At 43.4% G+C, this 16,191-nt stretch overlaps 1 protein-coding gene across 1 annotated transcript in view; it reads left to right on the forward strand.

Moving 5' to 3' along the window:
- The first annotated feature begins 1,426 nt into the window (after positions 1-1,426).
- Positions 1,427-16,191, forward strand: part of LOC110493994 (fatty acid 2-hydroxylase) — a 32,574-nt gene continuing 17,809 nt past the window's right edge. Inside the window, exon 1 of the mRNA XM_021568646.2 lies at positions 1,427-1,862. Coding sequence (XP_021424321.1) covers positions 1,581-1,862 — 282 coding nt within the window. The 5' untranslated portion in view covers positions 1,427-1,580. The remainder of the gene's footprint in view (positions 1,863-16,191) is intronic.

A 16,191-nucleotide genomic window follows, 5' to 3' on the forward strand; every position in this document is an offset into this window, starting at 1 on the left:
TTAAATGGCAGTACAAATATGAAAAGGGGAGTACTCACAGATTTGGAACAGACCATACACAAAGTGCTACTGATGGTGTGCAATGTACTGTGTGCATATCAATAAACGTCATTTGTTTGTCAGCTCCACGTGTGCCAGTTTGACGAATTTCTTAGCTTCTCAAATGAAAGAAAGTGGCCCCTGAAAATGAGAAACGTTTACAACCTGTGCAACATGTCGTGTGCATTTGTATCATACTACGGAAGAGGGTTACGACATCTTCCTTGATAGTTTGAGAGCTGGTCTCTCCAACTTTCTCTCCTCGGTAGTAGCAAGACGCACGCACAATACAAGTTAACGTCACACTGTCCCTTGCCACTCAACGATGCTCAACCAACCCCAAGACCCTTTTAAGAAAGACCTAATAAATTACAATAAGCATGAGTGCGGGTGTGTGTGTGTCGGGAAAGAGAGGGGGATGTCAAAAACGATACACGAAAGAGAATGATCAAAATCTCCCCTCGGGTAGGCGGACTTCGAGTCGCACCGCATTATTTCCGCCTCATGCAGAAATTCATGTTGCTCATTTGACCAGAGAAAGTGAAATATTTATCGAAATTAAAATAGACATGACGAACTGCTAATAATAAAAATGCAGGTATTCCGATACACGTGGCTACTAATTCAGTGCAGCTGCAGCGCGAGAATCAGGAGTATGTTTTATTAAAACAGTGTTCACAGTGCTGAATAAAGACTTAATCATACAACTCTTTGCTGTAATTTTTGATGGTTTCTCTATGGTCATAGCTTTAAAAGTGACTAAATCTCAAGTAGGCAGGTATCAAACTTTGCTGTGGAGTACTCGGCACGGTGACTTGAGCTATCAGATTGTCCAGAGCAGTAGGCGCACTTGATTTACGCACAGCTCTCCTGATCGGCCGGGTAGGCGGAGTTTGTCCCTTCAGTTCAGACAAATTAAATTGTTCAAAATGTGAACACTGCCTTTTCGGCGCACAGGGTTTCTGAATCAAGTGCACGTAAAGGCAAAAGCGCAAAGTCGAATAAAAAAAAATCTAGTAATAAAGGACCGCAAGCATTTATCGTCGGCTTTTCTACATAAATGTTTGGTGGTCGACTGGGAATACCTAGATGGTCGATCGACCGGTTGGTGACCCCTAATATAGGTTATTGGTATTGAGAGGCGCCTACACGTCAAACAGAACTACGCCCATGAGGAAATAACACGCATGTTTAACAGGTTCTCTATTAGACTAGTTTAAAAGTGAGTTTTTATTTGATCTCAACCACATCTGAACATGAATTAACAATGCAATAATGATCTCATAGCTGTAAACATTGGGGGTAAAAAATAAGCTCGAGCGCTGTGAAGTTGCAGAGCGAGCAAAACGCAGTTAGATGAAAGACTGAGCTTTGAGCAGTCTTGAGTGATGAATAATTAATGATATGCTAATGAGCTGGTCGAGTAAGCCCAGTCAGGGCTGAGAAATGAAGTAGAAGTTAGTACGCGGTCAGTCGGCCTGGGGGTCTTTACGCGCTGCTTTCGTTTATGCTTTTTTTTTTGTGGACACTTCAACATCGCAATGTCTCCATTGGTGTCCCCTCGGGTTTTCTCTGAGATGGAGGTAGCCCGTCATTGCACAAAATACTCATGTTGGGTATTATTGGGGACGAAGGTTTATGATGTGACGGGATTCCTTCGAATGCATCCGGGTGGAGAGGCTCTGATATTACACAGGTCAGGGAATGATGTCAGCCTGGAGATGGAGGGACCCCCGCACCGCCATTCCGAGAACGCACGGCGGTGGATGGAACAGTACTACATTGGAGAGCTGGACACAGACAGTAATGCCGATGAAACTCAGGTACAGGCTATAATACTCTGCTCTGATAGCCTACTCTAAAATGTAACCCAAGCATAATTTATTATCGAATCAAATCAAATTGTATTTGTCACATGCGCCGCACACAACAAATGTGTGTTTACAAGCCCTTAACCAACAATGCAGTTCAAACAATAGAGTTAATATAATATTGACTAAATAAACTAAAGTGAAAAAAAATCGAAACAATCAAAAATAAACAATAAATGTACATAACAATAACGAGTTAACTATATACAGGGGTACCTGGACCGAGTCAATGTGCCGTGTTTATGTTAGTCGAGGTAATTTGTATAGTGACTGCATAGATGATAAACAGCGAGTAGCAGCAGTGTAAAAACAAAAGGGGTCAATGGAAATAGTCCGGGTGCCCATTTGATTAGTTGTTCAGCAATCTTATAGCTGGAAAGTAGACTACAGTAAATTAAGACGATGTACATGGCGGTGTGATTTTCACGTCTGATTTGAGACACATTGCCTATTTGCATCAAACAACAATCTCACATTGCCCCTATTTGTAAACCACATGCATGTGGTTTACAAATAGGAGATGATGATGGCACAACAATATGTCTATTAACACAGTCAGTGGATTTGGGAGAAACTTTCCATTACTCTAATGGTTGTAGGCTACATGCAAGTCAGTCGCAGTCGGTGCTGTTTAAGTTGAAGGCAGGCAATTTTCTTTTTTCTTGAGCATGGCCTTTTCTATTACAGCATATTGGATGACTGTCATTCATATTCCATTCACCCAGTTCAATGTAACATTGATAGGTTTAGGCTACTACATGATACTCTAATTTTCCCTATACCCATCATGAGGTTGCTACAACCTAGCCTATGAATTAAAGTTTACTACGTAGGTGTACACAGGTCAAGAGAAAGATTTGAGGTGACAGACAGTGACACATTCAATACCACCTTGCATACTTGATTATAGTTCAACAGTTGCAAACAAGAGTTTCTATTGGACAAATTCAGATATGTTTATTCCCATTTCATTCCGTTTGCTTCTGTTTAAGAAACGTTTTTCAACAGAATCGGCTAAATGAATACACCCCTGATCGGACATAAACCCAGTTCACTTTTACAGCAGCCACGTTGTATTCCTTCTCGCATCTACCCACTCTCCTCCTCAAACCTTTTCCCTTCGCTTGTGGACTTCAATGCACAACACATCAGCTGTATGCGACCAGGCTAAAAAACCTTTCCAAGCCAAACCATGTCATAACCGCTACACAGCCTACCTCATTGTCCCCATATTAGCTAAAGTAACGTCATAGTCAACATAGCTGATAGAACTAGAGTTAATAAACCCGCTACAATTATGCAGTAACGTTAGTGTACAGTACAGTAAGCAGTTTAGCACTTACACCGGTGGGCCCGATGGCAATAAATTAGTAAAACCAAAAGCTTACCTTGACTTGGAAGAGTTCCAGTGTTGTGTTGGATAGTCATAGCCAGCTAGCTAATATAGCATCCCTTTGATTGAGCTGGGTGTTTGAGTAGGTTAAACTAGCTAGCTAGCTGCATTTGCTGGCAAAGAAAGTGAAAGTGAAAAACAAGACAAAATATAGTTCTCTCCCTCTCTTGCTTCTCTATCGTTTTTGAAGAAATTAATTTGTTAAAAACTGTAAAGCTATTTTCTTTCTCTGAGTCATCTATCACCACATGTTATGCACTGCAGGGCTAGCTAGCTGTAGCTTATGATTTCAGTACTAGATTCATTCTCTGATCCTTTGATGGGATGGACATGTCAGTTCATGCTGCAAGAGCTCTGATAGGTTGGAGTACATCCTCTAGATGTTGTCATAATTACTGTGTGAGTGAATGGAAGGGGATGAGAACCATGGGCCCCCTAGGTGTTGTATTGAAATCAGATACAATTTTATTGGTCACATACACATGGTTAGCAGATGTTATTGCGAGTGTAGCGAAATGCTTGTACTTCTAGTTCCGACAGTGCAGCAGTATCTAACAAGTAATATCTAACAATTACACAACAGATACCTAATACACACAAATCTAAAGGAATGGAATCTAAAGGAATGGAATAAGAATATATAAGTATGTGGATGATTAGTGACGGAGCTGCATAGGCTAACATGCAATAGATAGTATAGAATAGAGTATATACATATGAGGTGAGTAATGCAAGATATGTAAACATTATTAAAGTGGCATTATTAAAGTGACTAGTGGTCCATTTATTAAAGTGGCCAATGATTTCAAGTCTGTGTGTAGGCAGCAGCCTCTCTGTGCTAGTGATGGCTGTTTAACAATCTGATGGCCTTGAGATAGAAGCTGTTTTTCAGTCTCTTGGTCCTAGCTTTGATGCACCTGTACTGACCTTGCTTTCTGGATGGTAGCAGGGTGAACAGGCAGTCGCTCGGGTGGTTGTTGTCCTTGATGATCACCCTCTGGAGATCCCTGCGGTTGTAGGCGGTGCAGTTGCCGTACCAGGAGGTGATACAGCCCGACAGGATGCTCTCAATTGTGCATCTGTAAAAGTTTGAGGGTTTAGGTGACAAGCTAAATTTCTTCAGCCTCTTGAGGTTGAAGATGCACTGTTGCGCCTTCTTCACCATGCTTTCTGTGTGGGTAGACCATTTCAGTTTGTCCGTGATGTGTACGCCGAGGAACTTAAAACTGTCCACCTTCTCCAATGCTGTCCCATAGATTTGGATGGGGGGTGCTCCCTTTACTGTTTCCTGAAGTCCACGATCATCTTCTTTGTTTTATTGACGTTGAGTGAGAGGTTATTTTCCTGACACCACACTCAGATCCCTCACCTCCTCCCTGTAGGCTTTCTCGTCGTTGTTGGTAATCAAGCCTACTACTGTTGTGTCGTCTGCAAACTTGATGATTGAGTTGGAGGCGTGCATGGCCACGCAGTCATTGGTGAACAGGAAGTACAAGAGGGGGCTGAGCACGCTCCCTTGTGGGGCCCCAGTGTTGAGGATCAACAAAGTGGAGATGTTGTTTCCTACCTTCACCACTTGTGGATGCCCCGTCAGGATGTCCAGGACCCAATTGCACAGGGCGGGGTTGAGACCCAGGGCACCAAGCTTAATAATGAGCTTGGAGGGTACTATGTTGTTGAATTCTGAGCTGTAGTCAATGAACAGCATTCTTACATAGATATTCCTCTTATCCAGATGGGATAGGGCAGTGTGATGGCGAATGCATCGTCTGTGAACCTATTGGGGCGGTAAGCAAATTGAAGTGGGTTTAGGGTGACAGGTAAGGTGGAGGTGATATGATCCTTGATATGATCCTAGTCTCTCAAAGCACTTCATAATTCACAGAATTCAGTGCTACAGGGTTAGTCATTTAGTTCAGTTACCTTTGTTCCTGTACCCAAGAATGTAATGGTGGCCATCTTGAAGCATGTGGGGACAACAGACTAGAATAGGGAGAGATTGAATATGTCTGTAAACACACCAGCCAGCTGGTCTGCGCATGCTCTGAGGAAACTGCTAGGGATGCCGTCTGGGCCGGCAGCCTTGCAAGGGTTAACACGTTTAAATGTCTTACTCACGTAGGCCACAAAGAAGGAGAGCCCACAGACCTTGGTAGTGGGCTGTGCAGGTGGCACTGTATTCTCCTCAAAGCGGAAAAATAAATTGTTTAGTTTGCCCGGGAGCAAGACGTGGCTGGTTTTTTTTGTAGTCCGTGATTGCCTGTAGACCCTGCCACATGCGTCTCATGTCTGAGCCGTTAAATTGCAGGTCAAGTGCACAGATGTTGCCCTACCGGAGTTACACAGTAATAGTGTTACTGCTATTGGCTTCACGACTGACAATTGGACCAGCGATATCAGCCCCATGAGCATGCTGATTCTGACAGCACAGTGGGTCGTCGAGGATTTCGTACTGAGGAAAGTCGTATTTCATGCTCATGAATGTGCTGGTTGTCATGCCGCTGCTGCCATTTCAATGGCATTTGAGAACATGTTTGAAACTGGAAACATTAAAACACTAGCTATCTCTATTCGAACAACTGACTCGAGAAATAAGCTCATCAACTGCGCCTGCAGCAGACGTGATACCCTCTGTCATGGCATTGAAACGCCTGCTCAACAAAACTGCAGACAGTCTGTGAACAAGTGATTCGGTGGCATTCTCTCATTACTGTCCACTACTTTGATGCAGACAAAAAACAGGTTTCACGTGAAATGTTACAGACACAGCTGGACAAGATGGAAACGGACACAGTGACAGTGCGCATCGAGGAAGAGAGGCCATGGACAAACAGACAGCTGAAACTTCACTGTTTGTCATGTATGATGAAATCCTGGTTGAGAATGAAACGACTGAACAAATGAACAATGAAACAGCACAGCAAGTAAGTGAAAGAAATATGTTTTGATGATGTTTTACTGTTAATGGAAATGCAAACAAAATAACTTTTTGGTCAGTGTGGTGTGTGTGTAAACTTTATTTAACTAGGCAAGTCAGTTAAGAACAAATTCTTATTTTCAATGACGGCCTACACCGGCCAAACCCGGACGATGCTGGGCCAATTGTGCGCCGCCCTATAGGACTCCCAATCACAGCCGGATGTAATACAGCCTGGATTCAAAGCAGGGACTGTAGTGACGCATCTTGCACTGAGATGCAGTGCCTTAGACCTCTGCGTCCGTGTGTGTGTTAACTATTTAACTGTACTAGAATGCTTAAAAGGCCGCTAAAATTTTAAATATCGGTTATCGGTATCGTCTTTTGGCAAGGAAAATATTGGATACCGGTATCGGCCAAAAATGTCATATCGGTGCATCACTACTTATAACACTAAGTTTCATTGGTCGACTCTGACTTTTGGAAACTGTTGCTACCTCTACAACCGCATCATAAAGTGTGAGTGTTGCAGAGAGGAGGTAAGGGATGCATGTGGTTGTCACTGCCTTGATCCTGTTTACTACAGTTAAACACGGTCACTGTGTTGATCCTGTTAACCACAGTTAAACACTTTACTGCTCCCTCATGCAAGTCTTTATGTCTAAGTATGGCATTCTCCTCTCTGTCAAAGTCTTATTTTATCACATGTCAATTCAAAACATTGGGTTCAGTTTCAATTGACAGGCTTGTGTTTACAGTGCTGTCAGGGTTTTGCATTGATTATAGTGCTGGTATTATAAACAAGAGTTTTGGCGATGCGCCTCTTGCTTATTCAGTGGTCCCTTTATGTAAACATTAGGGACCAACCCAGAGGACAATTCTCTTCACATCCTCCCACCCGCCCATTAGCCCATCTTCTGTCTCTCTTCGAGGTAGCAGAGGATGGAGGTACTGGTAGAGTAACGTAATGCTGCCGTGTCATAGGAGAGACGTTAATGGATGATTGTGTGATCCATGTCAATTCTTAATTGGATGGCATAAATGGGGGAAATTTGGAATAGAAATTGGAATTTGTTTTACTCTCTGACTTGACTGGAATTTTGATGGAATTGACCCCAACCCTGTTTTGTTGCTCTGGGTTTGGCTACTCAGAGTGGCATTCTGCTGTCTAGTATTTTGTAGCCTATCTTGTGTGTATGAGAAAAGACACTAATCTGGCTTCTGGCAGGCTTCCGTGCATTGGCAGGGCAGAGCAGCTTCGTCTAGTAAGATGAGGGGCGGGAGTGTGTGTCTATTTGTCAATAACTGCTGGTGCGCAATGTCTAATATTAAAGAAGCCTCAAGGTATTTCTCGCCTGAGGCAGAATACCTCATAATAAGCTGTAGAGCACAATATCGATAAAGAGAGTTGTCATCTATATTATTCGTAGCCGTCTATTAACCACCACAAACCAATGCTGGCATTAAGGCTGCACTCTACGAGCTGTATAAGGACATAAGCAAACAAGAAAATGCTCATCCAGAGGCGGCACTCCTAGTGGCCGAGGACTTCAATGCAGACAAACTTAAATCCATTTTACCTCATTTCTACCAGCATGTCACATGTGCAACCAGAGCCAAAAAAACTCTAGACCACCTTTACTCCACACACAGAGACGCATACAAAGCTCTCCCTCACCCCGCATTTGGCAAATCTGACCATAATTCCATCCTACTGATTCCTGCTTACAAGCAAAAACTATACCAGGAAGTACCAGTGACTCACTCAATACGGAAGTGTGTCAGATGACGCGGATACTACACTACAGGACTATTTTGCTAGCACAGGCTGGAAAATGTTCCGGGATTCCTCCAATGGCATTGAGGAGTATACCACCTCAGTCACCTGCTTCATCAATAAGTGCATCTAGAGACGTCGTCCCCACAGTGATCGTACGTACATACCCCAACCAGAAGCAATGGATTACAGGCAACATCTGCACCGAGATAAAGGCTAGAGCTGCCGCTTTCAAGGAGTGGGACACTAATCCGGTTGCTTAAAGAAATCCTGCTATTCCCTCAGACGAACCATCAAACAGGCAAAGAATCCTACTACACTGGCTCTGACACTTGTGGCAGGGCTTGAAAACTATTACGCACTAAAAAGGGAAACCCAGCAATGAGCTGCCCAGAGCCTACCATACAAGCTAAATGCCTTTTATGCTCGCTTCGAGGCAAGCAACACTGAAGCATGCATGAGAGCACCAGCTGTTCCAGACAACTGTGTGATCACGCTCACCATAGCTGATGTGAGCAGGACCTTTAAACAGGTCAACATTCACAAAGCCGCAGGGCCAGACGGATAACCAGGATGTGTACTCAAAGCATGCGCTAAGCAACTGGTAAGTGTCATCACTGACATTTTCAACCTCTCCCTGACCGAGTCTAATACCTACATGTTTCAAATTGACCACCATAGTCCCTGTGCCCAAGAAATCAAAGGTAACCTGCCTGAATGATTACCGCCCATAGCACTCACGTCTGTAGCCATAATGTGCTTTGAAAAGCAGGTCATGGCTCACATCAACACCATCATGCCGGAAATCCTAGACCCACTCCAATTTGCATACCGCCTCAACAGATCCACAGATGACGCAATCTCAATCGCATTTGACACTTCCCTTTCCTTTCCCACATGGACAAAAGGAACACCTATGTGAGAATGCTGTTCATTGACTACAGCTCAGCGTAGTCAACACCTTAGTGCCCACAAAGCTCATCACTAAGCTAAGTACCCTTGGACTAAACACCTCCCACTGCAACTGGATCCTGGACTTCCTGATGGGCCGCCCCCAGGTGATAAGGGTAGGCAACAACACATCTGCCACACTGATCCTCAACACTGGGGCCCCTCAGGGGTGCGTGTTTAGTCCCCTCCTGTACAACCTGTTCACCAACGATTGCATGGCCAAGACCTGGCAGTGTGGTACCAGGACAACAACCTCTCCCTCAATGTGAGCAAGACAAAAGAGTTGTACGTGGACTCTAGGAAAAAGATGAGCCACCCAGAATATTTACATTGATCCCCCCTTTCATTTTACACTGCTTCTACTCACTGTTTATTATCTGTGCATAGTCACTTTACCAATTACCTCAACTAACCTGTACCCCACGCACATTGACTCGGTACCAGTACCCCCTGTATATAGCCTTTTATTTTTTTACTTTACTTTATTTAGTAAATATTTTCTTAACTCTATTTCTTGAACTAAATGCCGAAATCAGTTTCGGTTTTCAAATCTGTTTAGGAGTACTGACTGTCCAAACAGCAAGCTACAAGTGACCAAATTTAATGTGTGTGTATTCAGGCCTGGTTTGCACATTTTTGGGGAATATTCAGCGGTGGAAACTTTCCGTGGGAATTATCGGAAATATATGCAAATTAATATTAATACCATTTAAGGAAGGACCAGTTGCGCTCTGAGGAGGCTGATGTTGGTGGGATTTGGAGGATGATGGAGGCAACAGGGGAAAGAGCCTCAGATCCACAAAGTCCCTTCTACCAGGTGGCTGATGAGATATGTTGGCACGACTGCCATATTGCATCACCATCCCAAAGCCCTCGCTTGGAAGTGTACTTCGCCAGACTGCGAAGAACCTTTCCCACATCCAGGCCAAGGTGGCGAGACACGGTAGTGATGACGCCATAGGCCTTGTTGATCTCTGCACCAGACAGGATGCTCTTGCCAGCATACTTGGGGTCCAACATGTACGCTGCGGCGTGTATTGGGCTTCAGGCAAAGTCTTCATGCTTTTTGATGTATTTCAGAACTGCAGTTTCCTCTGCTTGTATAACCGATGTGAAATGGCTAGCTAGTTAGCGGTGGTGCGCGCTAATAGCGTTTCAATCGGTGACATCACTCGCTCTGAGACCTTGAAGTAGTTGTTCCCCTTGCTCTGCAAGGGCCGCGGCTTTGTGGAGCGATGGGTAACGAGGCTTCGTGGGTGTCAGTTGTTGATGTGTGCAGAGGGTCCCTGGTTCGAGCCCGGGTATGGGCGAGGGGATGGACTAAAGTTATACTGTTACATTGATGCTGTTGACCCGGCTCACTGGTTGCTGCGGAAAAGGAGGAGGTCAAAAGGGGGGTGAGTGTAACCGATGTGAAATGGCTAGCTAGTTAGCGGTGGTGTGCGCTAATAGCGTTTCAATCGGTGACATCACTCGTTCCGAGACCTTGAAGTAGTTGTTCCCCTTGGCTTTTGTGGAGCGATGGGTAACGATGCTTCGTGGGTGACTGTTGTCTGTGTGCAGAGGGTCCCTGGTTCGAGCCCGGTATGGGCGAGGGGACGGACTAAAGTTAAACTGTTACACTTGGAGCAACAGGGAAGTGGGCAGGGCAGTACGGATTTCTTACATCTGCAAGCAGAGTCTGAACATCAGACAGGATGGCATTGTCTCCCTCAATCCGTGCAATGGCTACTGCTATAGGTTTCAGGAGTTTCAGGCTGCTTACCACTCTCTCCCAAATGCATCATCCAGGAGGATCCTCTTGACGGGGCTGTCCATATCGGCAGACTGTGATATGGTCATTTCTTGGAAAGACTCCTTCCCCTCCAGGAGACTGTCAAACATGATGACAACACCAGCCCAATGGGTGTTGCTGGGCAACTTCAATGTGGTGCTCTTATTCTTCTCACTTTGCTTGGTGAGGTAGATTGCTGCTATAATTTGATGACCCTTCACATACCTTGGCTCTCCATTTCCTTGGCTCTCTTGTTGAGTGTATCCATTGTTTTCAGTGCCATGATGTCCTTGAGGAGCAGATTCAATGCATGAGCAGCATAGCCAATGGATGTGATGTGAGGGTAGACCAAGTAGCCTTCATGTTCGCAGTATTGTCTGTCAACCTTCTATGGTCCAAGGTCATTGATGACTGCCTTCAGCTCATCTGCAATGTAGAAACCGGTGTGTCTGTTGTCCCTTGTGTCTGTGCTCTTGTAGAATACTGGTTGAGGGGTGGAGAGGATGTAGTTAGTTATTCCTTCCCCATGAACATTTGACCACCTACCAGAGATGATTGCAATACATTCTGCTTTCTCTATGATTTGCTTGACCTTCACTTGAACTCGATTGAACTCTGTATCTAGCAAATGAGTAGATAAAGCAGGTCTGGTTGGAGGGGTGTATGCTGGGCAAAGAACACTCAGAAATCACATTGCCTGTGAGCATCAGAGATGAACCAGTTGCATACACAGCTCGAGCAAGACATTCATCAGAATTTATCCAGGAAGACCATAAGCTGTTGCTATCGATAAGGTGTCTGATTTTTCATTTTCACCTCGAATAGAAGTAGAGGGACTTTTGTCAGAGGTTGCTTGTTGTGAGCGCTGAGGGAACTTTATGGAGTTGGCCAGATGGTTCTGCATCTTTGTTGAATTCTTCACATATGATTTGGCACAGTATTTGCAAATGCACACAGCTTTTCCTTCTACATTAGCTGCAGTGAAATGTCTTCACACATCAGATAGTGCCCATGGCATTTTCCTGTAAAGATGAAGGAAAAAATAAGTTTAAGAAAACCCAAATACAATTCCATGTTGTAACGTCTGCTTCAAACTCACACTCTCAAACACATAGATCCCCTGAACACAATCACCTGAATTCTGATCACCTGTTCACACACCTGTATGTCATTATCACACAGTATTTAGTTCAGTTCTTTGCACACACTTCTATTCAGAGCTCTGTTTTTCCCTTTAATTTAATCCGCCCGTGTATGATAGTTTTTTACTTTTTGGACCCCCGGTGTATGACCTTCTGCCTGCCCCTGGACCCAGCTACCTGCCTCCTCCAGTAGTCCTTTATAAATCAACACCTGCTGCGCCCTGCGCTTGAAACCATCTCTCTGTCTCCCATAGTGTTCATTACACATGTACAGATAAATAGTTAGGCAGTTAAATTAAACAACTCCTTTGTAGGATAAATGTTTTAAAATGAAACATGTATGGAAACAGGTGAATTAACACTTCTCAGTTAGTAGGCTCAAGCAAGCTAAAACCCACATGGTAGCAAAAACTAACTAGCAGAAATTGTTAACAAGTCAGAAATTATTTAAACACATTTTGCTGTAGACTACTATTTACTAGTTAACAAAACATAATGTATGTCATATAAAATATATTCACCACACCCAGTATTGTAATTAAAACTTACCAGAAAGCTTCTAGTCCTTGGCTCAGACAGTGTAGTAGTGTGGGCTCAATAGCATCTCATTAGTGTGCAAGATCTTGAGAATCAGCTGTACATGTGATGGAAGAGTGCACTGTGCATGTAGAGGGTTAAAATTCCATTGAATTGGGGATAGTTTAACCAAAATATGCCACAAGACCTAAAATTGCCTTCTGTGTATCCCACAAAAAAATTTACTGATATAAGCTAACTGTTTTGATGAATTTAAGAAAAATTACCCAAATTCCTGGGCTTAACTTCCCATGGAACATTTCCAGAAAAATGCTGGAAATTTACCGGAAAGTTTCCGACCCTTTGCAACCCTAGTTCAGACAGCAGTTATTTTATGACAAGGCTACACTAGTTGTCATAGTAATGATGGGTTTGTGTTCAGTGGTGTAGGCTGATTGGTGGTGGTGCTAGTGTTTGCTATCACTAAGAAGTTATGTGGCAAGCTAAGGTAACAACAATGCCTGCCATGGACGTTTCCCAGTTGCTTTGCATTTTCAAAATCATTAGGTTAAGAACATTTTTAAAGCCTCAAAGGATAAGATGATCCAACTTTCAAAACAAGTCATTTTTTGGCTAGCCACAGCAGTCAACTAGCTAGCTAGGTAGCTGTTTAGCTTTCTAGCATAATCACTAATTTGTTTGTAAACAATTAACAAGCTAGTTAGCTACCACATGTTCTTGTCAAACTGTCAACAGAGCAGCTAGCAAGCAACAAGATATTCCAAATAGCAGTCTAAAAAACACTTGAGGGCAAAATAAATCAGATTTGACCATTCAGACATGTCACATGGCCAGCTAACAGATTTATATCGGATTTCAAACCATCTATAAAGATGGTTTGAAATGTGGCTCGAAATATCCGATTCTATGTGCTTTTTGGCTGTAGGAAAAATAACAGATTTGAATCGGATATGCAAATAAACAGTCACTTTTTGAGTCACTTCAAACTGCCAATGTGAACATGGCTTCAGAGACTTACCCAAAAACATGTAATGTAACATGTAATGACTCAGGGTTGAATACTTATCTAATCAAGATATATTAGTGTTTTATTTTTTTGTATATTTTTTTTAAATAGTTGCATTTTTCAATCACATTGACATTATAGAGCAGTGCTGCCCAACCCTCTTCCTGGAGATCTATTGTCCTGTATGTTTTCAGTCCAACCCTCTTCCTGGAGATCTACTGTCCTGTATGTTTTCAGTCCAACCCTCTTCCTGGAGATCTACTGTCCTGTATGTTTTCAGTCCAACCCTCTTCCTGGAGATCTACTGTCCGGTATGTTTTTAGTCCAACCCTCTTCCTGGAGATCTACTGTCCTGTATGTTTTCAGTCCAACCCTCTTCCTGGAGATCTACTGTCCTGTATGTTTTCAGTCCAACCCACTTCCTGGAGATCTACTGTCCTGTATGTTTTCAGTCCAACCCTAATTTAGCACATCTGATTCAGCTAGTTAAGGTCTTATTGAGCAGCTAATTAATAGAATCAGATGTGTTAAACCCACAGGATGGTAGATCTCATAGATGAGGGTTGGGCAGCCCTGTTATAGACTATTGTGTGTAGATTGTTGACCAACAAACATAAGTTAAATCAATTTTAATCCCACTTTGTAACATAACAACATTTGTAAAAGTCAAGTAGTGCGAATACTTTCTGAAGGCATTGTATTTTTATGTGTGTGTGTATGCATAGGCTTTTGTGAATGGTGAATGTTGGCCATCTGGCCTGATGTGACCCTCCACAACTCTTTAGGACAGAGTGCCCTCAGAGAAAAAAGCTCTATCAGTGGGCTGATGATAACATTTTGGGAGGAATTTGTGAGGGCAGTCGGTGGTGCCTCAGCCCCGAAGGAATGTTTCCTCTTTATGGATCGGAATCACATTTTTTCTCTCAAAGGCCTTATTGTATTTCATCACTCATCCCCAGGGACATGACCAAGCATTATGCAGCAGGCTACTGAGGGGGTGGAAACTAGAGCGCCTCAAACGTTCAGTTTGTAGCCGCCATCTCATCTCCTTTTGTAATTTGACGGCAGAATTCATTCATAAAGTATATTTTATCTGCTGCAGTTGGCCTACGTTTATCATTGTGAATGCTAGTGTTGTTTAGCTTCTGCTTCCATGGAGACAGTTGTCACAAGCCTTCAATTGGCACACATCGTCATATGTAGGTCCCTCAGGTAATGCTCTACAACTGCTGGTTCGAGCCAAAGGGTGGTGAGGGAATAGGGGGATGTAAGCGGGGAGGAGAGGGCCGGAGAGAGAACAGGTTGTGAGGTCCGATTGATTAAGACGCAGCACAAACACAGCCGGCATGTTTCACCTGTCCTGTCTGAGGATGGCTGGCCTGCTCTGCCACAGTAATTGGAATAATATGTGGCGTGGGACCCTGGGAGAGGCAGCAGGGGCAGAGTTGAAGAGGTGAGACTGTCGTCACCAGGATATAGAGAGATCCAGCGGGATCTTATTGGCTAGTGTGGCAGGGTAGTCCCACACATGAGGAGCCCTGAAGACTGACAGAGACACAGCTGCCTGTGGCAGTGCTGAGGGGTGAGGGATGCCATGCTACACTGTTGCTTTATATGTCTCTGCAGCCTCCTGATTCTCCTTACCCCTCCCCATCAGGAGAGCCAGGGATAGTCAGTTTCTCGCTCACAGACATCATTTTGTATGATTGCAGACCAACTCATTAGTGATGGGGGAAAACATCAATCCAGTTATATTATTTTTGACAATATGGTTATATTTTTGCACTGGTCGGCTGTATTTGTGCCACTTTTTAAATAGTGAGCCAACATGTTTTTAGCACGTATTTTCATGACTGATCAAAACTCACTTTTCCACAACTCTCTCTTGTCCCTCTGCAGCAGACATGAGCAGCAAAATGTTTGGAACATCGAATCACAATAAAATCGCACTATCAAATCTCAATACATATAGAATTGTGAGAATCACAATACGTATCATATCGGCACCTAAGTATCATGATAATATCGTATCGCGTGGACCCTGTCAATTCCCAGCCCTACAAATGATACTGTAGCTGTTTAGCTAATAGGTTTTTGCTAACATGCTTAATTAATAGGACACTGCACAGGTCAGATTGTATAGCAAGGAGGACAAAAGGTGCTCTCATGATCATTTCTCCCATAGCTCTGTTTATTTCTAACACAGGCCTCTCTCAGCCTCCAGGGCCTTGAGGACCACTATACTAGAGCCTGTCTGTTGGTATTTATATAGGAAGGACCTAACTCTCAACGCCAAGTCAAGTTCATTGTTCAAGCACCACCCACCAATTCTCTGTCATGTGTATTTATAAACTGCCTATGGCTAAATGGTAGTAGCTCTATAACAAAAACGTGTTTTTATAAAACAAACCGTTAAAGGGTCGGTGAGCAAGTTTGGAGTGAATGACTGAAGGCACACCCTGGACCAGCATTTGGCTCATGTTAGGCGTATCTTGACAAGCTATGGTGATCAGTAGTTTAGCAATTGCTGAGTAACTGTAATCTTGGGTGGGAGGTTATTACCTCTCCCTTTAACAAAGTAGAACATCCATCTGGGTCAGCATGAACAGGAGCCTATCATTCCATTACTTACTTACTTCTTCTCCCAAACACATCCACACACCCTTTAAAACAATAATATCAGTGATTAAGTGGAAGGTAAATATCTCTCATGCTGAGCTAAGAGCACGTAGAACATATAAAATGATATTTATATTCCTATGCTAATATCAGCGTTGTTCTGGT

This window comes from Oncorhynchus mykiss, chromosome 2, assembly GCF_013265735.2.
Source record: "Oncorhynchus mykiss isolate Arlee chromosome 2, USDA_OmykA_1.1, whole genome shotgun sequence".
NCBI lineage: Eukaryota > Metazoa > Chordata > Actinopteri > Salmoniformes > Salmonidae > Oncorhynchus > Oncorhynchus mykiss.